The sequence below is a fragment of the Aquarana catesbeiana genome, linkage group LG02 (genome assembly GCF_042186555.1).
Source record: "Aquarana catesbeiana isolate 2022-GZ linkage group LG02, ASM4218655v1, whole genome shotgun sequence".
Classification (NCBI taxonomy): domain Eukaryota; kingdom Metazoa; phylum Chordata; class Amphibia; order Anura; family Ranidae; genus Aquarana; species Aquarana catesbeiana.
The window spans coordinates 737,094,387-737,120,957 of NC_133325.1; the positions used below are offsets into that span (position 1 = coordinate 737,094,387).

Genomic DNA, 26,571 nt, shown 5'->3' on the forward strand with positions numbered 1-26,571 from the left:
GTGATTATATATTCCAAAGGAGAGGGGGGGGGGGGAATAAAGGAAGGGGAAGTCTTTTGTACATAACAAAAACCTACATCCCATTCCTATCTCAGGTGTCCCAGAATATCTGGGTACGGTGATCAATAGGGATCGACCGTGATTATGTGTGTATGATATATATATGTATGTATCTAAAGTGTGTAAACGTGTAAAAATAAATAAAAAAAATCTTTTTTTAAATATAACAATTTTCTCTTTTCTTCCTCTTTCTATCTCCCATCCTGGCAATAGCTAATACCTTCCTAATAAAACAATTAAAAAAGGGAAAGAAATATATAATTTCATATTCTTCTGCTGAATATCAGGTGCATTTATAAGAGGAATAAGACTATGTGGCAATATTACCGAACTGTTGCATAAAACATCAAAGGCTAACATTTAAAGGCTTTTATGCAAGTTATTGTCATAAAAAGTGTTTGGGGACCCGAGTCCTGCCCCAGGGGACATGTATCAATGCAAAAAAAGTTTTAAAAAAATGGCCGTTTTTCAGGAGCAGTGATTTTTTTAATGCTTAAAGTGAAATAATAAAAATGAAATATTCCTTTAAATATCATGCCGGGGGGGGGTGTCTATAGTATGCCTGTAAAGTGGCGCATTTTTCCCATGTTTAGAACAGTACCATCTGCCTGGAGTTTGCATGTTCTCCCTGTGCCTGCGTGGGTTTCCTCCGGGTACTCCGGTTTCCTCCCACACTCTAAAGCCATGCTGGTAGGTTAATCAGATCCTGTCAAAATTGGCCCTAGTATATGTATGAATGTGTGTTAGGAACCTTAAGTTGTAAGCTCCTTGAGGGTAGGGACTGAATACACAATGTATATGTAAAGTGCTGCGTAAATTGAAAAATTGTCATTTAAAACTGATTGCGGCTGTGATGAATTGTCGAGTCTCGGCAATATAGATAAAACTAATTGAAAAAAAGGGCATGGGTTCCCCCCCCCAGTCCATTACCCCAAAACAAAATTAAAAAAAAATTGTGTGGGGTCCCCCCAAAATCCATACAGGGCCCTTCAGGTCTGATGTGGAAATTAAGGGGAACCCTGCGCCAAATTTTTTTTTAAAATGGCGTGGGGGTCCCCCCAAAATCCATACCAGACCATTCAGGTCTGGTATGGATTTTAGGGAGAACCCTGCGCTAAAATTAAAAAAAATGGCATAGGGCCCTCCAAAATCCATACCAGACCCTTATCCGAGCACGCAACATGGCAGGCCACAGGAAAAGAGGGGGGACTAGAAAATGCCCCCCCTCCTGAACCATATCAGGTCACATGCCCTCAACATGGGGAGAGTGCTTTGAAGTCTGACCCCAAAGCACCTTGTCCCCATGTTGATGGGGACTAGGGATGAGCCCAATGTTCGAGTTAAACGTAAGTTCGATTCGAACATCGGGTGTTCGCCTGTTCGCCGAATAGCAAACAATTTGGGGTGTTTTATGGGAGAAATCAAAAGTGTTAATTTTAAAGGCTTATATGCATGGTATTGTCATGAAAAGTGTTCAAGGACCTGGGTCCTGCCCCAGGGGACATGTGTCAATGCAAAATAAAGTTTTAAAAATGGCAGTTTTTTCAGGAGAAGTGATTTTAATGATGCTTAAAGTGAAACAATAAAAGTGAAATATTCGTTTAAATTTCGTACCTGGTGGGTGTCTATATTATGCCTGTAAAGTGGCGCATGTTTCCCCTGTGTATAGAACAGTCCAAGAGCAAAATGAAATTTCTAAAGGAAAAAAGTAATTTAAAAGTACTCGCGGCTATAATGAATTGTCGGTCCCGGCAATACACATAAAAGTAATTGAAAAAAATGGCATGGGATTCCCCCACAGTCCATTACCAGACCCTTCAGGTCTAGTATGAATATTAAGGGGAACCCCCGAACCAAAATTAAAAGAAAAAAATGCATTGGGGTCCCCCAAATTCCATACCAGGCCCTTCAGGTCTGGTATGGATATTAATAACCGGTTCAATACCGGGCATTTTTACCCCCTTCCTTCCCAGACCAATTTTTAGTTTTCAGCGCTGTCGCACTTTAAACGACAATTGCGCGGTCGTGCGACGTTGTACCCAAACAAAATTGACGTCCTTTTTTCCCCACAAATAGAGCTTTCTTTTGGTGGTATTTGATCACCTCTGCGGTTTTTATTTTTTGCGCTATAAACAAAAGAAGAGTGACAATTTTGAAAAAAACGCAATATTTTTTACTTTTTGCTATAATAAATATCCCAATTTAAAAAAAAAAAACACATTTTTTCCTCAGTTTCAGCCGATACGTATTCTTCTACATATTTTTGGTAAAAAAAATCGCAATAAGCGTATATTGATTGGTTTGCGCAAAAGTTATAGCATCTATAAAATACGGGATAGATTTATGGCATTTTTTTTAAAAAAAATTATTTTTTATTTTTACTAGTAATAGCGGCGATTGCGATTTTTTTTTCGTGACTGCGACATTATGTTGGACACATCGGACACTTTTGACACATTTTTGGGACCATTCACATTTATACAATGATCAATGCTATAAAATTGCACTGATTACTGTGTAAATGTGACAGGCAGTGAAGGGGTTAACCACTAGGGGGCGGGGAGGGGTTAAATGTGTTTCCTAGGGAATGCTTCTAACTGTAGGGGGAGGAGGGGCACAAGGGGAGGAGACCGATCAGTGTTCCGCTGTTCTGGGAACACAGATCGGTCTTCTCTGAGCTGACAGGACATGGATCTGTGTGTTCACACACACAGATCCACGGTCGGGCCCAGTTAACGGGCAATCGCGGGTCCCCGGCGGACATCGAGGCGCCGGGCACATGCACTGGGTCCCGAGCAACGCGGCGGGCGCGCGCGCGCACCCCCTAGGTGGCCGGGAACCCGAGGCCGTCATATGACGTCCACCCAGGTTGGGAGATCCCATCTGTGGACGTCATATGCCTATACGCGGGTAGGGAAGTGGTTAAGGGGAACCCCACGCCAAAATAAAAAAAATGGCGTGGGGGTTTCCCTCAAAATCCATATCAGACCCTTCAGGTCTGGTATGGATTTTAAGGAGAACCTCGCGCCAATTTTTTTTTTTAAATGGCATGGGGTCCCCCAAAAATCCATACCAGACCCTTATACAAGCACGCAACCTGACAGGCCGCAGGAAAAGAGGGGGGGATGAGAGAGCGCCCCCCTCCTGAACCGTACCAGGCCACATGCCCTCAACATGGGGAGGGTGCTTTGGGGTGGCGGCCCCCCAAAGCACCTTGTCCCCATGTTGATGGGGACAAGGGCCTCATCCCCACAACCCTTGCCCAGTGGTTGTGGGGGTCTGCGGGTGGGGGGCTTATCGGAATCTGGAAGCCCCCTTTAACAAGGGGACCCCCAGATCCAGGCCCCCCTGTGTGAAATGGTAACGGGGTACAAATGTACCCCTACCATTTCACAAAAATGTGTGAAAATGGTAAAAAAAACAAGACATGGCTTGGGACAAGTCCTTTATTAAAGAATAAACAAATAAAAGTGTCCCACGAAGTCCATTCATCTTCTTCTCTCGCTCTGATGGACCGAAAAAAAAAAAGCTGCACGCCGCCACCGATCTTCCTCCATGGGAGGCACCCGCTGTAATGACTGGCCTCTCAGGTGACAGCCCTATTATAACTGAGGGCGGTGCCACACAATGATGTCACCAGGTGACCCCGCCCCCCTCTGATGCATAGGGACATACCTATGGCTTTCCCGTAATGTCAGAGGGGGCGGGGTCACTCAGTAACGCTTCTTCTGGTTGACTTTAGAAATGTCATTTTGCTGTGGTACTGTTCTAAACATGGGAAAAATGCACCACTTTACAAGCATACTATAGACACCCCCCCCCCAGCATGATATTTAAATGAATATTTCATTTTAATTGTTTCACTTTAAGCATTAAAAAAATCACTGCTCCCGAAAAAACGTCCGTTTTTTAAAAAAATGTTTCAATTGATACATGTCCCCTGGGGCAAGACCCGGGTCCCCATACACTTTTATGACAATAGCTTGCATATAAGCCTTTAACCACTTAACAACCGGCCTATAGCCGAATGACGGCTTCAGGGCGGTTGCTTAACTCTGGGAGGACGTCATATGACGTCCTCCCGGAATTCCCCTCTCGCGCGCCCCCTGGGGCGCGCACCCGAGCACATCCGTGACCGCCGGGTCCAGAGGACCCGGCGCATCACGGATACCGGTAAATGGCCGCTGATCGCGGCCGTTTACCATGTGATTGCGCCGTCAAATGACGGCACGATCACATGTAAACAGACCGGCGTCATCCGATGACGCCGGTTCCTCTCCTCCCCTCCTGTGTACCGATCGGTACACTGTGGAGGAGAGGGAGATGGGTGGATGTCTGCAGCGCTGTGGGCTGCATGTGTAGTGCCCACAGCGCTGCACAGAGACATCCAGCCATCCATCCATCCATGCTCAGCCATCCCTTCTGCTGTGCAATACTCTGCAAAGCCCACAATACTCTGCAATACCCCCACAATACTCTGAATACCCCCACGATACTCTGCAAAGCCCCCATTACTCTGCAATACCCCCACAATACTCTGCAATACCCCCACAATACTCTGCAATACCCCCACAATACTCTGCAATACCCCCACAATACTCTGCAAAGCCCACATTACTCTGCAATACCCCCACAATACTCTGCAATACCCCCACAATACTCTGCAAAGCCCACATTACTCTGCAATACCCCCACAATACTCTGCAATACCCCCACAATACTCTGCAAAGCCCCGCCATACCCCGCCATACTCCGCAATACCCCGCCATACTCCGCAATACCCCGCCATACTCCGCAATACCCCGCCATACCCCGCAATACCCTGCCATACCCCGCCATACTCTGCAATACCCCGCCATACTCTGCAATACCCCGCTATACTCTGCAATACCCCGCCATACTCTGCAATACCCCGCCATACTCCGCAATACCCCGCCATACCGAGCCATGCTCTATTTCGGGGTGTCATTTTTGCTATGTACATGTTATGTGGTAGAAATATTGTATAAATGGACAACTTTGTGTTAAAAAAAAAAATGCGTTTTAACCACTTCCCGCCCGCCGGCCGTCATACAACGTCCTTGACTTTGTGCGGGAATATCTGAATGATGGGTGCAGCTACAGGCATCATTCAGATATCAGCTTTTTCAGCCGGCGATTCCCTACACCATAGGAATGATCATAGCGGCTGTTACACTGCTTGATCGTTCTTACGGGAGGCGAGAGGGGACGTCCCCCCCTCCCATGCTTCTACCGACTCACAGCTACGATCGAAGCCAGGATAGTTTTTTTTTTTTTTTTAATTTCAGGCTTCCCAGCCTAGAGGTGAGATGTGGGGTCTTATTGACCCCATATCTCACTATAAAGAGGACCTGTCATGCCATATTCCTATTACAAGGATGTTTACATTCCTTGTAATAGGAATAAAAGTGGTCAATTTTTTTTTTTTTTTGGAAAAAAGCATCAAACTAAAATAAATAAAGTAAAATGAACAATAAAAATAAAAATAAAAATTTTAAAGCGCCCCTGTCCCTGTGTGCTCGCATGCAGAAGCGAACGCATACGTAAGTCCCGCCCACATATGAAAACGGTGTTCAAACCACACATGTGAGGTATCGCTGCGATCGGTAGAGCGAGAGCAATAATTTTGACCCTAGACCTCCTCTGTAACTCAAAACATGTAACCAGTAAAAAATTTTAAAGTGTCGCCTATGGGGATTTTTGAGTAGCAAAGTTTGGCGCCATTCCACAAGCGCGTGCAATTTTGAAGGGTGACATGTTAGGTATCTATTTACTCGGCGTAACTTCATCTTTCACATTATGCAAAAACATTGGGCTAACTTTACTGTTTTGGTTTTTGTAAAGCACAAAACAGTTTTTTTTCCCAAAAAAACGCGTTAAAAAAAATTGCTGCGCAAATACCATGCGAGATAAAAAGTTGCAATGACTGCTATTGTATTCTCTAGGGTCTTTGCTAAAAAAACATATATAATGTTTTGGGGTTCTGTGTAATTTTCTAGCTAATAAATGATGATTTTTACATGTAGGAGAGAAATGTCAGAATTGGCCTGGGTGCTCCAGAACGCCTGAAGGTGCTCCCCTGCATGTTGGGCCTCTGTATGTGGCCACGCTGTGTAAAAGTCTCACACATGTGGTATCGCCATACTCAGGAGTAATAGCAGAATGTGTTTTGGGGTGTAATTTGTGGTATGCATATGCTGTGTGTGAGAAATAACCTGCTAATATGACAATTTTGTGAAAAAAAAAAAAGAAAAAAAAAAAACTTGATTTTGCAAAGAATTGTGGGAAAAAATGACAACTTCAAAAAACTCATCATGCATCTTTCTAAATACCTTGAAATGTCTTCTTTCCAAAAAGGGGTCATTTGGGGGGTAGTTGTACTTTTCTGGCATGTTAGGGTCTCAAGAAATGAGATAGGCCGTCAGTACTTCAGGTGTGATCAATTTTCAGATATTGGTACCATAGCTTGTGGACGCTATAACTTTCACAAAGACCAAATAATATACACTAATTTGGGTTATTTTTACCAAAGATATGTAGCGGTATAAATTTTGGCCAAAATATATGAAGAAAAATTACTAATTTTCAAAATTTTATAACAGAAACGAAGAAAATTTTATTTTTTTACAGATTTTTCGGTCTTTTTTCTTTTATAGCGCAAAAAATAAAGAACCCAGCGGTGATTAAATACCACCAAAAGAAAGCTCTATTTGTGTGAAAAAAAGGACAAAAAATTCATATAGATACAGTGTTGCATGACTGAGTAATTGTCATTCAAAATGTGAGAGCACCAAAAGCTGAAAATTGGTCTGGTTATTAAGGGGGTTTAAGTGCCCAGTGGTCAAGTGGTTAAAATGAGCACTTTTGATTTTTCATGTTAGTGTCCCATACACTTTAACGGTGTTCCAGCGGCTTTCGAGTTTGCCCCGAACACCGCATATTGTTCTGTGTTTGCTGAAAATCCGAACAACCAAAGTTCGGCCCAAACTTATGCTCGGGCCGAACCGTTTGCCCATTCCTACTGGGTATTAATAATTTATCTGCATTCAACAGATGTGGAGTGATACTTTTTTATAGAATTTAATAGAAGCAGGCATTCAGTGGAACAAAAAGTGCAAGGGTGATAATTCTATAGGTTTGATAGTCAACTTCTTGATCCATGGAGCGATTGCCTCCCAGAATGGTCTAGTTTTCGAACAAGACCACCATATGTGGAGGAATGTACCCTTTTGTTTACAACCCCTCCAACTGCAATCATCTGCTGTCAAATATATCTGTGCCAATTGGACCGGAGTTCAGTACCATCTGACCAAAAACGTATATGACATTTCTTGTACAGAGGAGCTTATAGAGGTAGAATGCATTGATTCCATCAATTTTTTAACTTGTAAAGAGGTAAATGTATGATTTACCCATTTTGGCCATTGAAAACTATTTTATACGTTTGCAAAAGCAGATGATTAGGCTCTGAAATCTTCATACACAAAATCTCAAATGTAAGGGCCTTACTCGGGATTTCAGTTTATTAAAAAAATCTGTCATTTGATAATATGTTCGCCTAGCCAAACGTATGCTCCCCTGGGATGACACCAGTTTCGAAAAAGGAGATAAAGTTCCCTGTGGGGCATACCTAGTGCATGTTGTATTCCCATATGATCCCCATAGGCCCAACGCTCCAATCTCCTCCCTGGAGTGAACCAAGGGTATCCTCCCAATAGAGCAAGTAGGGATACTTTTTTATTATTTTTTTTCTATTTTTTCACCTTTTGGATATATATATATATAACATGCACATATAATCACGGTTGATCATATGGGGTGTAGGTTTTGGTTACCTGTAAAAATACCCTTTTTTTTCTCTTCCTCTCACCCCTTTAACCCTTATACTAGATAGATGATTTATGTAGATGATTTATGTTTTTATGGAGTAGTAGGAGAAGGAGAGAACAGGCTCCTATCCCTTCCTCTTTTTCTCCTTTTTCTGTTTTGTTTTGTTGTTTTTGTTTTTTGTTATATTTTTTATTTAGTTAATTCAATTTGGAATTAAAATATACTGAGTGGTACATGTACATTGAGACACTGTGCATAAGATTATTAATAAAGGATATGAGTGTATAATTTTCTTTTTTCTTTTTTCCTATTTGTTATGATAAATCTCAATAACAATTGATCATAAAAAATTTCAACCCCATTTAATTTCTTTCAGGGGAAATAAGATCTAAAATCAAAATACACTGAATATGCAAATAAGCAGTAATGCTGAAATTTTTAATTTCTGTAATTAAAATGTTTAGAAAGAGTTTAATCCCACCTTGGTGACAATTTGCAAATTAACAAGAGTTCTTAATAAGAGTTACTTTTGGAAAATATTTTTTTGGCAGTTCTCTGAATTAATATTTTACACAATGAAGAGCAAAACAAAAGACAATCAATTTTTTGTCTGCTTCAAAAATCCAGTTAAAAAATATTGATTCAGAAAAGTAATATTTCCCTTGACTGAATGTTAAATAATATTGCCAAAACAAGTATTATTTAGAGTTCTTATTTAAATATCATATCATGTTAATATGCCTTCCTTAGAATTTCCCAAAATTTACAAAAAATGTAAATCTGTTTTTCAGCTATATTGCAAGTCTCAATTTCTCTCAGCAAAGTTGAAATCAGTGTGGGACAGTCCAAGTATTTTACATGTACAGGTAAGTAATATTTTTCCTTCTTTTTGTTTGCTTTGTTTATATCATTAGTAGTACTTGTAGTTGTAGTATTAGTAGTAGTAGTTGTGATAGTATAATATTTTGTTCCTAAATTTATATACATTTTATCCATTCAAGCATGTTTTAGGAATAACTACACAATATATTTGTGCATTCCTATTGACAGTTTGAAGCGACAAAAGAAATATAAAATGTAAAATTCATGGTAATATACATTACCTATTCTTAAAGTGGACCCTCAATTATATTCTTTTTTTGTGTCAAGTGCATACATGCTAAATAATTTATGTTGTATAAGAATAACACATGTATTTATTGCCTATCGTGGAGATTACAGTACTCCTCCTAAATAGCAATGGATAAATTTGCCCATGTTCCATTGACCAAAGGTGTGACGATACTTCTTCAAAATTTGGTGAACTCAAACTTAGGCGTTAATTCTATTAAACTTTGTGGGGCAATTTGTGTTGCCAAACTCTGGTAATTTTTAGGGATATAGGCAAACTTCTTTCAAAAAGGCATGGGAAGCTGGGCACTGCCGTGAGGAACAATGACCAATTCAAAACAAACCAAACAAAAAACACATACAGAGGGGAGAGGGTCTTTTCATGCTACTTTGAGGGTAATATTAAACATATGCAAATCCCTTAATTATTATACTTAGAGGGTGCCTTAAAGCTGTACATGGTGTCACAGATTTTTTCACAGCGAGTCTCTGTGAGAGAATACCCTAGCAGCGCATATTTAGCTGTGGAAGTGATTTTTCTTCTACAATTAGTTTGACTTACTAACAACAGCAACATCCCAATCTGGTAAATTTCAATTTGGAAACAAGGACACAAGATTTGTATTCATAGACTATGGGTTATATGCAGGCTTCTATCAGGTGATTTGACACTATCAAAAAACTGGCTAGGGCCACCCCTCATACACACTCATGCAACCCCACCCACTCTTTAAGATTCCAGGTTTTTGCTAGTATCATTTGCTGATGGACCTGTTCTCCTCTGTAGATATATTTTTCTTTTTTAAAACATTCAATTTTTTTCTCTGAAGCTTCAAGATCTGACTGCCTACTTCTCCAGACTAGCAGTTTTTGGATGAGTTGCCCTCAGTGTGTACTTAGGGGAATGTATCCAGACCCCACTGTGTGGGGCTGGCCTGTAATGGTTGCTTCGGGCACTGGATCCTGCATTAGGTGCTCTCAGGAGGATGAGGTAACTGCATCACCACTCTGGATGACACATTCCCACCTGCCTATTCTGCTGAAAATGCACACAGCACATACCTGCTCTTCTTTTGTCATCTTTTACAGATACATATCTACAGGAACACAGTCAGTGCCTGAGTTATAGCAACTTCTATAGCTGGACATACAAACCCTACCCATTCTGACCTCAATTCCAGACTGGGGATCCCCTCACTAAGGATGAGCCGAACACCCCCGGGTTTGGCTCGCACTGGAACATGCGAACAGGCAAAAAACTTGGACGAACACACGAACCGTTAAAGTCTATGGGACACGAACATGTAAAATCAAAAGTGCTCATTTTAAAGGCTTATGTGCAAGTTATTGCCATAAAAAGTGTTTGGGGACCTGGGTCCTGCCCCAGGGGACATGTATCAATGCAACAAAAAAATGTTAAAAACTGTTGTTTTTTCAGGAAGAGTGAGCAGTGAGCAGTTCCCCTTAATATTCATACCAAGGGTCTGGTAATGGACTGGGGGGGAACCCATGCCATTTTTTTCAATGAGTTTTATCTATATTACAGAGACCCGACAATTCATTACAGCCGCGATCAGTTTTGAATGAAATTTTTCCTTTAGAAATGTAATTTTGTTGTGATACTGTTCTAAACACGGGGAAAATGTGCCACTTTACAGGCATACTATAGACACCCCCCAGGCATGATATTTAAGGGAATATTTCATTTTTATTGTTTCACTTTAAGCATTAAAAACATCACTGCTCCCGAAAAAAACGGCCGTTTATAAAAAAAAGGTTTGCATTGATACATGTCCCCTGGGGCAGGACCCAGGTCCCCAAACACTTTTTATGACAATAACTTGCATATAAGCCTTTAAAATGAGCACTTTTGATTTTTCATGTTAGTGTCCCATAGACTTTAATGGTGTTCCGGCGGCTTTCGAATTTGCTCCGAACACCGCATATTGTTCGATGTTCACCAAAAATCTGAACAACCAAAGTTTGGCCCGAACTTATGCTCGGGCCGAACCGTTCGCCCATCCCTACTTCTCACTCATCAATGGCAGATCAAAAGGACATAAAAGCATGCACTCTATAGATGGCCCACGGGAAACTCAAACCACCGCTCAGGGAGGTAGCTATTCCCTTGTCCCAGAACAATGCCTTATTATGATACCAGCCTCCTTATCTGACTCTAGCTCCCTCTCAGGTATGCACCATGCAGCCTGTCTGACAAAAGAACTCTCTCCCACTGTTTCTGAATTCTTTAGAAAAGTCTTCAGTATTTTGTATTTTTTGTATACTTGGATTCTTGTATTCAGTACCTTAATTTTGTAATGGATGCATCCTATGAGAAAGACATTTAAGTAATAATGAGCTGTTCCAGTTATGGATCTGGCCATTTAAGTTCTCAATAAACATCCTCTTCTAAGGATTCTGTCTGGAAGCTCTTTTAAAGGCTCTGCAACCAGCTACTACTGCCATGTCTATTTGCTTGACTATTGCTAACTGGACAAAACACATGAATGTCAGACCAGAAACTTGTCTTTGAGGATACCGCTCTCTTAGAACAATTACAAATGATGCAAAAAAAACTTTGCACCATGAAAAAAGTAAATATGGTGATTGTGCAAACTATTTTCCACCACCCACAATGTTAGGTAAGCTTAATGACAATACTGGTTAAACATGTAAAAAGAAATACACCGCGCTAAGTACTAAAGCATAAGACAATACATCAACAACAGTCCTTATTGCAACTTTTTTGATACATAAATATTCCCAAAGTATTGTATTCCATAAAGTGTTTGTGCTTTAAATCTTAAAAGTGCATTTGGAAATGAAATGAAGGTCCCAGAGTCAGGCGGAAGAGTGGAGAGGCACAAAATCCAAGTTGCATGATGTTCACAGTCACAAAACCAAATAGAGGCGATCTCTAAACAGATTTTTTTAAGATTTAAAAGTAGTGCTTCACTGACAGGTGCCCCACATGGATGTGCACTCACCCTAAAGTTTGACCAACTATTTCTAGTATGTTCACTTGAATTTGTTGGGGAAATATCCCCCAGGTGGTTACTCTGTTGGCAGGTCTCACAATAGTTGCTCCTCCCGTGTTAATGGGGAAGACAAATGATAAAGGGAAGCCTTTTGGTGTAAAACCGTATGATTTATTAGACATAAAAAATATATAAATTGTATACACTCACATGGTCTGGTGACTATATCCTGGCACCCGGTGTATATAGCATAGGTATTAGGTATAATGGGCGTTTTGATATGTTCCACAAATCTAGGCTTGGGTTGGCGTGGTCCCCGGAGGTAACCTAGTCAGAAGTGTTCTCGTGATGACGCGATCAAGCCTCAGCGCTTTTCAGCCAATCAAAGGGCCATCAGCAGGAAGCTCTAATTCCACCATCTTAGATGTGGGAGTTGTATACCCTTGCAGGCTTGTCTTCCAATTAAAACTAATATGTTCTAACCTTTTCAATAACCACTTCTACAATTATAATTTACCAACTAATTAAAACTCTTTGGAAAAAAAACTAATTAAAAAGTGTTTGTATACATTAGTTACTTTGGCAAGTTCATCTCATGGTGGCCACCTAGTGGTTATATAATGAATTGCATCTTCTGATATATCTAATACCAATGCATGCACTTGACCCTTTGGATAAAAAAAACCTTAATGCATCTATCTTTTGCTAGCATGTAGCCTTTATACAAAACTATGTTTACAAAAATAAAAAAAATGAAAATGAAAAAAAACTGTCTATTTTACCAAGAAAAATGAAAATAATAAATAAATGAAAAATAAAAAAAATAATAAAAAACATTTAAAATAAATTATAAAGTGGACCATGAAATGAAGCAATTGAGGTCTAGTTCAATGTTAACCGGTTCAATACAGGGCATTTTCACCCCCTTCCTTCCCAGACCAATTTTTAGTTTTCAGCGCTGTTGCACTTTAAACGACAATTGCACAGTCGTGCGACATTGTACCCAAACAAAATTGATGTCCTTTTTTTCCCCACAAATAGAGCTTTCTTTCAGTGGTATTTGATCACCTCTGCGGTTTTTATTTTTTGCGCTATAAACAAAAGAAGAGCAACAATTTTGAAAAAATAAATAATAAATATCCCAATTTAAAAAAAAAAAAACAAATTTTTTCCTCAGTTTCGGCTGATATGTATTCTTCTACATATTTTTGTTAAAAAAAATCGCAATAAGCGTATATTGATTGGTTTGCACAAAAGTTATAGCGTCTATAAAATACAGGATAGATATATGGCATTTTTAAAAAAAAAAATATATATATTTTTTTTTACTAGTAATAGAAGTGATCGCGATTTTTTTCGTGACTGCGACATTATGGCGGACACATCGGACACTTTTGACACATTTTTGGGACCATTCACATTTATACAGTGATCAATGCTATAAAATTGCATTGATTACTGTGTAAATGTGACAGGCAGTGAAGGGGTTAACCACTAGGGGGACACAAGGGGTTAAATGTGTTTCCTAGGGAATGATTCTAACTGTAGGGGGCGGGGACGTACAAGGGGAGGAGAACGATCAGTGTTCCGCTGTTCTGGGAACACAGATCGCTCTCCTCTCACCTGACAGGACGTGGATCTGTGTGTTTACACACAGATCCACGGTCTGGCCCGGTTAACGGCAATCGCGGGTGCCCGGCGGACATCGCGGCCACTGGGCACACGCACCGGGTCCTGAGCAACACGGTGGGCATGCGCGCACGCCCCCTAGACGGCCGGGAACCCGAGGCCGCCATATGACGTCCACCCAGGATGGGAGATCCCATCTGTGGATGTCATATGTATATACGCGGGTAGGGAAGTGGTAAATCCCTAATGGTGCTACGGTTTGGAGTTGAAATATCTATTTAGTTTCCATCTGGGATAAGGTTTAATCATATTTGATCCCCTCCAATGTCCTCTAACCCCTTTAACCACCAGATGACATTGCTCCTCAAATCATCACAGAGTGCGGACAATTTTGCATTTGGAAATGAAATGAAGGTCCCAGAGTCAGGCGGAAGAGTGGAGAGGCACAAAATCCAAGTTGCATGATGTTCACAGTCACAAAACCAAATAGAGGCGATCTCTAAACAGATTTTTTTGTGTACCGAAATTTATCATAGAGTCAATGATATCTGTCATTGCTTCTCTATGACAAAGAAAATGTCATGCATCAGTTGACATACAAAAAGCTTATCTACATATCCATATTTATTCCACACACCAACACTTACTGCATTTTGTTGTGGGAGACCAAGACTCTCAGTTTGTAGCACTACCATTCATGCTCCCCTCTGCACACAATGTGCTGCCCTGCTTCTGGCTCTTCTACAAACCCAGAGCACTCATATCACCGGTTTCCTGGATTACCTCCTACTAAAGGACTCCTCAGCCCCAAACTTTGCTGCCAATGTCTACATTTTTTTCAAACCTTTCACTGATTTAACTTACCAAAGTCAGCTATCCAGCCCTCACACAGTTGAATTACCTGCCTCTAATCTTGGACACAGTCCAAGCCAGAATATTCATTCCTCAGAAGAAGGTTGCTTCCCTAAGGTCCCACACGAGGACCTTCTGGGCTTGACGGTAGCTCCCCCTTCAAGGCAGATTACTTTACCAAATTTCACTCCAGGCCCTTTCCAATCTATTGTAACCATATCATTGTACAAGAAAATCCAATCCTGGGATTGCCCAATATTTTTGTTCAGCCATATAACGCTCTCCCTGACATTTTGGATCTCCTGTCTTGCCCTGGAATTGGGAAAGTCTTTCCTCCACACACCCTTAAAGGCGATGACAATGGATGCTAGCCTTACAGACTGGGACAGAGTTTACAATTCCCTGACTGTCCAGGTCCCTTCAGGAGTCAAAACTTCCCATCAACATTCTGAAGCTGAAAGCCATCAGATTATTTTCACATCACTTTATGCAAGGTCACCCAGTCCAGGTACAGTTGGATAAATACTGCAATAGTGGTCTACATAAAAAATCAAGGGACACTGGAAGAAACAAGTCTGATAAACTCATTGATGGAAACTCACATTGCAGCTTCACATACCTGGAGTGGACAATTGACAGGGAAACTTCTTAAGCGGTCAAAGCCTTTGCCCTCGGGTAATTTCTGTTCATTTTTTTACCCCGTTTTTCTTGTGGACCCACTGACGGCTCTGTTTGGTATGTTGTTGCTCACCCCTCAGTGTAATGCTTTGGTACATCCCATGGTCAATGAATACAGGCTCTGTGTGCCATATTGTGCAATTAAGATAATTAGGAATTTTGATTTAACTGTAAATTCGTTGTCTTGGAGTACATTACAGGACACAGGCCCTCTCCTCTGTGTTTTAATCACTCATTTTGCACATGGTGGGTGGGGTTACATGAATGTGCACTGGGGGCAGCCCTAGCAAGTTTTTTTCCTAGTGTCCAGTCACCTGAAGGTAACCTGCATACAACCCATGGTCTATAAATACATGTTCTGTGTCCAATACTGTACTCCAAAATAAGGAATTTATATGTAGGACAAAATCCCCATTTCTTTCAGGTAACTTTACATGCTTTTCAATCAAATGGTATTAGACATATTGTTCACAGCATAAAGAAATTGGCCAGTGATTCACTTTAATTGTCCCTGTTCTCACTATTTCTATCAAGCTCATTTTAAGAATTAAAGGACTGAGGATGATACAGCAGTGTAAAATTGGCCAGCTGCAGTATTAGGAGAGCATGGATGATACAGTAGTGTAAAATTGGTCAGCCTCAGGACAATTTTAAATAGAAAGGCTGGGTTGAAACATATTATATCAAAGGAGCACAGGATTACTATGACAATTAGGATACTACAAAGGGTACAGCAGTGGAAAATTTGCCATCAACAGAATGATTTTATTCAGGTCTAAATGGTGGATGACTAACTTATATCTCTCTATGGGGATGAGGGGGAAGGGTGGGGTGCTGTGAATTTAAGTCACGTTTCAATTATTATTTTTTTCTTTTACACAATGCAGTGACATGTTGCTAGACAGCTCCAAAAACAGATGGTTGGTAACGTTAATACTGTGCTTTAAGCACCTTAAACTTAAAAAGGCATTATGAAAAAAAATAACGCACACACATATACACACACAAAAGAAATGAAAACCCCCAAATACAAGCCCAATTTTTAACGGAAACCATTGCAGCAAAAAATAGAAACACATTTTAATATAAATTAAGGTGCAATCAATATCAAATAAAAACCAAAAGCCTCCATATTGACCCTTCCAAGCCTGCTGGCCATAGTTCAAAGGCCATGCAGTGCATTATAATTAAAAAAAAAAATCCTGAAACCATGAACCATGAATATTGCATCCTGCAATATTAGTTTTGAACCCATGGTATTGGCTTCCCAAACCTCATACCTAGCTCTGAAATTGCCTTCATTTGGTATTTTTTTGAAAGAAGATCGTGGCAACTTTGTTTAGGTATTGTCCAGGTTTAACATCTGGTTCCAGAACTAAGATGCTTGCTCAAGGTTTAGATAGTATACAGTCATTCAAATTCTGTTGCCTGTTCGGTTCTTGGTTGTGCTTACAAATGTTTGGTACAGATTAGCTCCTGCCACAGGCTATCACTTTGTGACTTGTTACAAAGTTACAGTTTTGCCATCTGAGTGCTAGGGGAGAAACTTCAAGAAATGCTTAAGACTGATGGCATTAACTTAGTCTAGGCAGAATCACTTAACTAGAGCTCAAGGGACACTTTTGAGATCTTAAAGGTACACCTTTTTGAAAAATTATATTTTTGCTAATTGTTGTGACTTTTTTTGTCATGTAGACAGGTTCTGTGTATGTAAACAGTAAATCTGGGGGCAAACTAGATGCATAACTTGAAAATGACTACTCTTTTGTATATTGTGTTTTTATTTCTTTTTTTTTATATTCCTTTCATTATTAGTCTTAGGAGAACCTGAAACAATAGACTGGTATAGCCCACAAGGTGAAAAAATTACTTCTAATCAGAGAGTTGTGGTACAAAGGGAAGGCATCCGATCATGGTTGACAATTTATAATGCTAATATAGATGATGCTGGAATTTACCGGTGTCAAGCTATCGATTCAAAGGGTCATACTCAGGAGTCTACAGTTGTTCTAGAAATCTATCGTGAGTATCTGTAATCTGTTTTACAAATATTGTTTTTTTTTGTACATGTTATATTTTTACATATTTTAATTAGAAAAATGTTGATTTTTTTTGACTGAATTCTTTGTCTAGCCATTAATTTAGGAATTTTAGGGCACTGAAAATGTAAATATAAACAACCTTTTAAGTTAATGTAAAGATTCTAAAATAGTACAGTACAAATTGCTTGAATTTAATACCTATGACCCATTCTTTCTGAATAGTAAAAACACTTTTTTGTTTTATAAAGTCTAATGTTCACATATAGAAATTAAAACACACATACTGTAGCTTTTGCAGTGTAGTATAGCATTTGGATACACCTGTGCATTAAAAAGTTACAAATGTGCCCCAGCCCTGCCCAATCTCTTTAGGTTCTTGGGAAACTGTTGCTGTATCTCAGGGCTTTGGTTCATCTCAGCAAAAGCTCAGAAACTGTTACCATAAATTTGCCAGACCGTGGTCAAACCCACCTATGTACTCAATTCTCTTTTAAGTGACAACTGCACAACCATATCTGGGAATTAAATTTGTCCCTGATGTTACACCCCTTTATGAAATGAATTACACTACCTTGTTTGGAAAACTGAAAGAAGAACTAGGCACACATGCTACATATAACTGGAAATGTAGAATTAAAGCTGCTAAAATGATGCTAGTTCCAAAATGGATGTATTTCTTTCGATTTTGTACTTCTTTAGATTTCTTCCAACCTCATTAACAGAGGGAAACCTCAAAAAGATACAAAATTTATTTAGGGTTCACAGGGGTGTAGGCTCTCTTATAAGGGCTTACATGTCAGGAAACAACAAAGGAGTCTTTGAGTTCCCTATTGAATATCCTATTACTGGCTAGCAGAATTAATTTTAAAAAGATTAACTTTTTTTTTATTTACTGTAAAGATGCATTATGACAAATGTATCGTATCTTGTTACTGTGTGGATTGTTTTTCTGAGAGATAACATTCCATTTACTTTTACCTTAGAGAAACTGACATTTGAAGATGTCAGGTCACCTCAAGAATTCAGAAAAGGTGAAGATGCAGAGGTTATTTGCCACATCAACAGCTCCCCGGCTCCCATGGTCAGGTGGTTGAATAACGGGGAAGATGTAACAGACATTGATGACAGTTAGTATTTTGGTAACGTTTTAAGTTATGTTTTTCAAAAGAGGTTCTAGTTGTAAAATTATAAATAGGATTAGAAATAGTAAGATAAAAAGTTGTCATAATTCAGTTTGTTCCATCAGCATCCTGTATTGATTTTATATCATATGTTTTTACATTTATACAGTGGGGACGGAAAGTATTCAGACCCCTTTAAATTTTTCACTCTTTGTTATATTGCAGCCATTTGCTAAAATCATTTAAGTTCATTTTTTTCCTCATTAATGTACACACAGCACCCCATATTGACAGAAAAACACAGAATTGTTGACATATTTTAACAGATTTATTAAAAAAGAAAAACTGAAATATCACATGGTCCTAAGTATTCAGACCCTTTGCTCATATTTAGTAGAAGCACCCTTTTGATCTAATACAGCCATGAGTCTTTTTGGGAAAGATGCAACAATTTTTTCACACCTGGATTTGGGGATCCTCTACCATTCCTACTTGCAGATCCTCTCCAGTTCTGTCAGGTTGGATGCTAAACGTTGGTGGACAGTATGAGTTTCGAATATGAGCTTCGAGTTTGAGTTGAACTCATGTTCGACTCGAACATCGGCTGTTCGCAAGTTCGCCGAACAGCGAACAATTTGGGGTGTTCGCAGCAAATTCGAATGCCGCGGAACACCCTTTAAAAGTCTATAGGAGAAATCAAAAGTGCTAATTTTAAAGTCTTATATTCATGGTATTGTCATAAAAAGTGTTTGGGGACCTGGGTCCTGCCCCAGGGGACATGGATCAATGCAAAAAAAGTTTTAAAAACGGCCGTTTTTTCGGGAGCAGTGATTTTAATAATGCTTAAAGTGAAACAATAAAAGTGTAATATCCCTTTAAATTTCGTAGCTGGGGGTTGTCTATAGTATGCCTGTAAAGGGGCGCATGTTTCCCATGTTTAGAACAGTCTGACAGCAAAATGACATTTCAAAGGAAAAAAAGTCATTTAAACTACTCGCGGCTATTAATGAATTGCCGGTCCGACAATACACATAAAAGTTCATTGATAAAAACGGCACGGGAATTCCTCACAGGGGAACCCTGAACCAAAAAAAAAATGACATGGGGGTCCCCCTAAATTCCATACCAGGCCCTTCAGGTCTGGTATGGATATTAAGGGGAACCCCGGGAAAAAAAAAAAAAATGGCGTGGGGTCCCCCTCAAAATCTATACCAGACCCTTCAGGTCTGGTATGGATTTTAAGGGGAACCCCGCGCCAAAATTAAAAAAAAACGGCGTGGGGTCCCCCCAAAGATCCATATCAGACCCTTATCCGAGCATGCAACCTGGCAGGCCGCAGGAAAAGAGGGGGGATGAGAGAGCACCCCCCCTCCTGAACTGTACCAGGCCACATGCCCTCAACATTGGGAGGGTGCTTTGGGGTAGCCCCCAAAACACCTTGTCCCCATGTTGATGAGGACAAGGGCCTCATCCCCACAACCCTGGCCGGGGGTTGTGGGGGTCTGCGGGCTTGGGGCTTATCGGAATCTGGAAGCCCCCTTTAACAAGGGGACCCCAGATCCTGGCCCTCCCCCCTGTGTGAAATGGTAAGGGACCATTTCACTAAAAAACTGTCAAAAATGTTAAACATGACAAGAGACAGTTTTTGACAATTCCTTTATTTAAATGCTTCTTCTTTCTTCTTTCTTCTATCTTCTATTTTCCTTCAGTTTCTTCCTCCATCTACTTCTTCTTTTGGTTCTTTTAGTTCTTCTGGTTCTTCCTCCGGTGTTCTTGTCCGGCATCTTCCTCCGCGGCGTCAGCGTCTTCTTTCCTTCTTCTCCTCGGGCCGCTCCGCATCCATGATGGCACGTAGGGAGGTTCCCGCTGTGTGATACTTCTCCTCTTCTGACGGTTCTTAAATAATGGGGGGCGGGGCCACTCTGTGAACCCGCCCCCCTCTGACGCACGGGGACTTGATGGGACTTCCCTGTGGCATTCCCCTGTGGGGAATTCCCATGCCGTTTTTATCAATGAACTTTTATATGTATTGTCAGACCGGCAATTCATTAATAGCCGCGAGTAGTTTAAATGACTTTTTTCCTTTGAAATGTCATTTTGCTGTCAGACTGTTCTAAACACGGTAAACATGCGCCCCTTTACAGGCATACTATAGACACCCCCCAGGTATGAAATTTAAAGGGATATTACACTTTTATTGTTTCACTTTAAGCACAGTCATGGAGTTGTTGTGAAGCCACTCCTTCGTTATTTTATCTGTGTGCTTAGGGTCATTGTCTTGTTGGAAGGTAAACCTTCGGCCCAGTCTGAGGTCCTGAGCACTCTGGAGAAGGTTTTCATCCAGGATATCCCTGTACTTGGCCACATTCATCTTTCCCTTGATTGCAACCAGTCGTCCTGTCCCTGCAGCTGAAAAACACCCCCACAGCATGATGCTGCCACCACCATGCTTCACTGTTGGGACTGTATTGGACAGGTGATGAGCAGTGCCTGGTTTTCTCCACACATACCGCTTAGAATTAAGGCCAGTAAGTTCTATCCTGGTCTCATCAGACCAGAGAAACTTATTTCTCACCTTCAGGTGTTTTTTTAGCAAACTCCATGCGGGCTTTCATGTGTCTTGCACTGAGGAGAGGCTTCCGTCGGGCCACTCTGCCATAAAGACCCGACTGGTGGAGGGCTGCAGTGATGGTTGACTTTCTACAACTTTCTCCCATCTCCAGACTGCATCTCTGGAGCTCAGCCACAGTGATCGTTGGGTTCTTCTTTACCTCTCTCACCAAGGCTCTTCTCCCCCGATAGCCCAGTTTGGCCAGACGGCCAGCTCTAGGAAGGGTTCTGGTCATCCCAAATGTCTTCCATTTAAGGATTATGGAGGCCACTGTGCTCTTAGGAACCTTAAGTGCAGCAGAAATTTTTTGTAACCTTGGCCAGATCTGTGCCTTGCCACAATTCTGTCTCTGAGCTCTTCAGACAGTTCCCTTGACCTCATGATTCTCATTTGCTCTGACATGCACTGTGAGCTGTAAGGCCTTATATAGACAGGTGTGTGCTTTCCTAATCAAGTTCAATCAGTATAATCAAACACAGCTGGACTCAAATGAAGGTGTAGAACCATCTCAAGGATGATCAGAAGAAATGGACAGCACCTGAGTTAAATATTTGAGTGTCACAGCAAAGGGTCTGAATATTTAGGACCATGTGATATTTCAGTTTTTCTTCTTTAATAAATCTGCAAAAATGTCAACAATTCTGTGTTTTTCTGTCAATATGGGGTGCTGTGTGTACATTAATGAGGAAAAAAATTAACTTAAATAATTTTAGCAAATGGCTGAAATATAACAAAGAGTGAAAAATTTAAGGGGGTCTGAATACTTTCCGTCCCCACTGTATATGAATTTTGAGGACAAAAAAAATATTCATCCATATAACATAGAAGAATGGGAAATGATTAGGTAAATTGATCTGTGGTTGGAAAATCACCACCTCTGTATATGACTCCATTGTATATGATTTGGCCAGTATTGTTTTTTCCAATAAATTCATAAAATCTGTACATATCAGTATTTATTATATTCATAATGCTATGCCAAATCCTGGTTGGGTTTCTAAAACAAATGGAACTTTGTGAACCAAATTATTAATATACTGTACATTGTTCCATTTTATTGAGAAAACAGAGCAGCTAGGAAAGGGTGGTGACATGCCAGTGCTTGAGTCCCTGTAGGAATGGACCATAAATTGATACAAAACCCTCTGTGTACTATATCCTTTCTTCTCCACTTGACTTAGGTAGGCAATAATTTAAAATATTCCCCTGTTCTCTGCAGTTTGTCACCCCCATCTCTAAATTTATATTTTAAAAGTTTTTCACTATCAGATGAAGCAAAAATGTCTCTCTTATAAAAAAAAAAACTCTCCCACGTTTACTACAGAGTGCTCTTTCTAGAGAGAATACTGCTATGCAATATTGGGTCCTCAGGAGCCAGTATTGCTCAGTAAAACTTCTTCTAGAAAGAGGACTCACGTCAGAATTGAGGGCAAAGGTAAAGGAATTTTATTAAACTTTATATTAAACCATTCATTTTTTCTAGTATTGCTGGGGGGAGAAAAAAAGCAGTCTCCCCTGCTTTTTTTTCTCTCTCCCCCTATTCTAACCTTTCTAGGCTGGGAGGCGCCACCTCCCAGAAGAGTTTTTACATTAGAGGTCCCTGTAGACCATAGTCTGTGTTTACTAACAGGAAGCCGTGCTTAAATTGAACCCTATACTACTCTAGACAATGCACCATTCCCCTTCCAGGGGTGGGATACAACCAGCCCCCTCTTTCCCCTTAAACTCTAGATGCTCTCATAACAGAGCCTCAAGTGAGACTCCTTTATGAGAGCATCTCTACAAGTCTAATGTGCATTTTATGGTAAATTATGCCTAATCATTTTCTGCTCTTTGATCATGATTACATGCCACCAAAAGTTATGTAAAACGTATCTGACATGGAACCCTGGGTTCTTACCTTGGGCATTGTTATGACCTCAATTTGATTATAAAAAACCTTTATCATCTTGAATGTTATTATATTGCATTGTACATTATGCATACTCCCATTAAAATTAGTTTTGAAAAAAAAACACCTTTCAGGGTATTCTGCTACCATGGGCTCTGTTAAAGAGATTTGCACCCTCTTTCTGCTTAATTGGACAGGAAATGAGAGAAAATCAGCAAAAGAGTCATAGACAGAAATAAAAATATAAATTGTGGCCCCAGGTATCCTCTAAGAACTATTGGGATGTGATATCCCTCTGTGTAAAAAAAAACTAATAATAACTATTTATAGTGCAACCTTATATATATAACACCACAAATTAAACTGTTGAATTAATAGTGTCCATAAATCATATAAAAACATGTAAAAGTCCACTTTTTTTGCTTAGTGATATAGATCGTTATAGATCATATAACAACACATGTAAGTTCACTGTAGTGCTCAGTGATTTAATCCAATTGTGCTCCGATCATGCATAAAAAGTGCTTTGTGCTGTAAATCTTTGTGATCCTGTCCACCACTGCACACACTGACACTCACCAGACTCAAAGACCCAATGTTTTGTGGGTCACCTTGCAATACATTGCCCGTCTGCTGGGCTGTCAAGTCCCCTCTTCTCTCCTACTCTCCTCGATTACAGTAAAATACTCCAAAAAAAGAAATGATGTACTTTACTAGAATCGAGGAGAGTAGGAGAGGAGAGGGGACTTGATATGTTGTTTTATGATCTATAAGGATCTATATTACTGAGCAAACAAGTGGACTTTTACATGTTGTTTTATGATTTTTGGACACTATGGGGTTGATTTACTAAAGGCAAATTGACTGTGCACTTTGCATTGCACTCTGCAAGTGCAGTTGCTCCAGAGCTTAGTAAACAAGGTAAAGCTTCACTTTGCAAAGGAAAACCAATCATGTGCAAGGAAAATTTTAAAAACAGCTTTTTTCCTAGCATGTGATTGGGTGGTGGAAGTCAGCAGAGCTTCTTCTCATTTACTAAGCTCTGGAGCAACTGCTCTTGCAGAGTGCAACTGCACTTTGCAAAGTGCACAATCTATTTGCCTTTAGTAAATCAACCCTTGTGAATCCAAGCATATAATTTGTGGTGGTGTTATATATATATAAGGTTGCACTATAAATAGTTATTATTAGCTTTTCATACTGTTGCCTTATGAGGTAAATGGGTAACAATACACAGAGGGATATCACATTCCAATAGTTCTTAGAGGATACCTAGCACCCACAATTCATTTTTACTTTAATTCAGGTTGTGTTTTGTACACATGGGGGTGGTCAGCAGGAGGGTTATTCCCAACAAACTAGGGTAAGTTACTACATTGTATTCCCAACAAAGTTTAATCCACAGCGCAGTATAATACACATTTCACATACAGAAATACAATAATAATGGGAATTCTAAATTTCTGCTATTCTACAAAAAAAAATAATAATTCTGTCAGTTTGTCTGTTGGAGAGTTCTCCCTATTTCCTTTCTCACATAACATTGTGAGCAGGACAGAAATTGAGGTTAAATCTCTCTAAAGAAGCTCTGGATAGCAGAAGAAAACTGATAGGGATTCTGAACCTTCCTCACATTATCCAGAATTAAGAAAAAACTTTTGACTGGACATTCACTTTAAGTGATTCTGTGGTTTGTTCCCTGGGTAACAGACTAGTAAAAAACATATGTGCCAGCACTGCACCAGCAGTTCAATGATGCCAGAACATTGTTGAAATCAGCACTGTAAAATGAATGATCAGAGAATGAAACTTTATATTTATAAATGTTGATGTACATAAATGTAGATACATTTAAAGTAGATGGATATTATGTCAACAGAATGTTTTAAATTAACAAGCAATATGAAGTTTGAATTTCTTTTTGTAAAACATCAGTTTTACACATTTCAGTTTAGATGAGTTTTTGAAAATGGAGTTTTCATTGTAGAAAACATAGATAGAAAAAAATAGGAAATCTAAATTCTTGAGGATCATATTTTTGAAGGTATTGGAAGGAATTACTCTGTCTTTAGGAGTCTATTGCAGTCATGAAATAATTGTAGGCATTAAACAAGTTTATTGCACCTATTTAATTCTTCCTTACTGTACATCTTTTTTGTAATACTCCTTTTTTTTCCTTTAATGTGTGAATTGATATTGCCCTTCTATCTCATTATGACCATTTGTATAAACAATTAGAAATGTAATAGTTTTTAAAAGGTATTAGAAAAAAAGTGCATTTCAGAAAATAATTTAATTCTAGTGCACATAGAAATGTATTTTAGGAATTCTTGACAGATAAGAAATGCAGTGTTTGAAGTTGATCCTATAGAGCAGAATAACTGTCTGTGCAATGTTTTTTTTTACATATATTAAACTACTGTGCTTTTATTCCTGCATCTTGTAACTATATATCAGACTGATTGCTGAGTGTTCTTAAATGCCTTAGACTTGCATATGAACCTGACTGACAGGTACACTAACCCTTAAGCATATGTTACACATATTGTTCATTGTTTTATTTTTTAGTATTTAAATTTATCTGACATTTGTCCAAATACAATTCTTAAAGAGACTCCAGCCACTCAATTAAACAAAAAAATCTCCTCATTAGATTCTATTTGCATATAAATTTGTAAATTTACGCAAAACTTAATTGGGCATTAGCTAGATACCAATAAGGTACTTCTAATGATGTTTGCCTTGTGGGGGCTGCTGCTTCTTTCTTGAAAATCTTTATTTACATGCAGCCTGTAATGGAGATGTCACTGTTGAAGCTCCAGCAGTGAAACTGGCAGTTGAGGCTGGAGCATCGTGAGTGATCACAGTGGGTCACTTGCTGTGCAGCTCCTCTATTCAGAAAACATTTTTTTTTTAAATTAAGCACTGTTTTTTTATGAGATATACTATAACTACATAGAGTCATTTAGTTAGTTGAAGAATGAAGCATAGGAGCTGGTCCAGTACAAACAGTAATTTGAGTTTCCCAGATGAAGAGAGAGATATTATGTTCAAGTAAGAAAAGAGATGTGCTAGGGAATTGACTCTTGCTGAAGTAGTCAAATGCAGTTTGCTGGTGAATAAAAATTATTTATGAAAAATACTGCAAGTTAGCATTAAAAATAATGAACATCTATATCCTTTTACCTGCATTTTTAAGTTAATGAAAGGGTCTTTTTAAATAAACCCTGCACTTTTCCCATGAAGGCCAAAGAAACAGGTTCACTTAACTGCCATGCTTCTTGGTTTACACTTAAAGTGGTATTAAACCCCAAACCAAAAAATGTTATATGGTAAAAGCAGATAATGCAATGCTCAGAATCAGTGTAAGTCCTTTGCAGGCTTGATTAAAAATATTACTGGCTGTATGAGTGCTGTGATCAAGGCTTGTAAGCCGGAACGTGTGAGCCCCTGTATATTTTTACTGACTTTTTTTATGCACCAATAAAGAAGCAACAAGGACGTTTAGAGTTGCCGGCTTTATTCTTTGAATTTAAAAATGTAATATATTGGAGATTACCAATCATTACTGTAGATGTGGTGGCAGCTTTGGTTTTATTTTTTTTAGCCATTTTTCCCTCTGTTTTAACCCAGTGATCTGGCCAGTAACAAAACTCCTGTATTAAAGTGCCTCTGCTCTGGATCAAAAAGCACGTGGGGCGCATTTGGACAGCAGCATCATCAGTCTGGGGGGAGAGGAGTTTTAGAA

The 26,571-nt window shown here is 39.5% G+C and overlaps 1 protein-coding gene across 1 annotated transcript in view; it reads left to right on the top strand.

The window, feature by feature from the left end:
• Positions 1 to 26,571, top strand: part of NCAM2 (neural cell adhesion molecule 2) — a gene marked incomplete in the record, with an annotated part of 595,102 nt that overhangs the window by 301,442 nt on the left and 267,089 nt on the right. Inside the window, 3 exon segments of the mRNA XM_073617071.1 lie at positions 8,703 to 8,777; positions 16,974 to 17,180; positions 18,184 to 18,327. Of these exon segments, the coding sequence (XP_073473172.1) occupies positions 8,703 to 8,777; positions 16,974 to 17,180; positions 18,184 to 18,327 (426 nt within the window).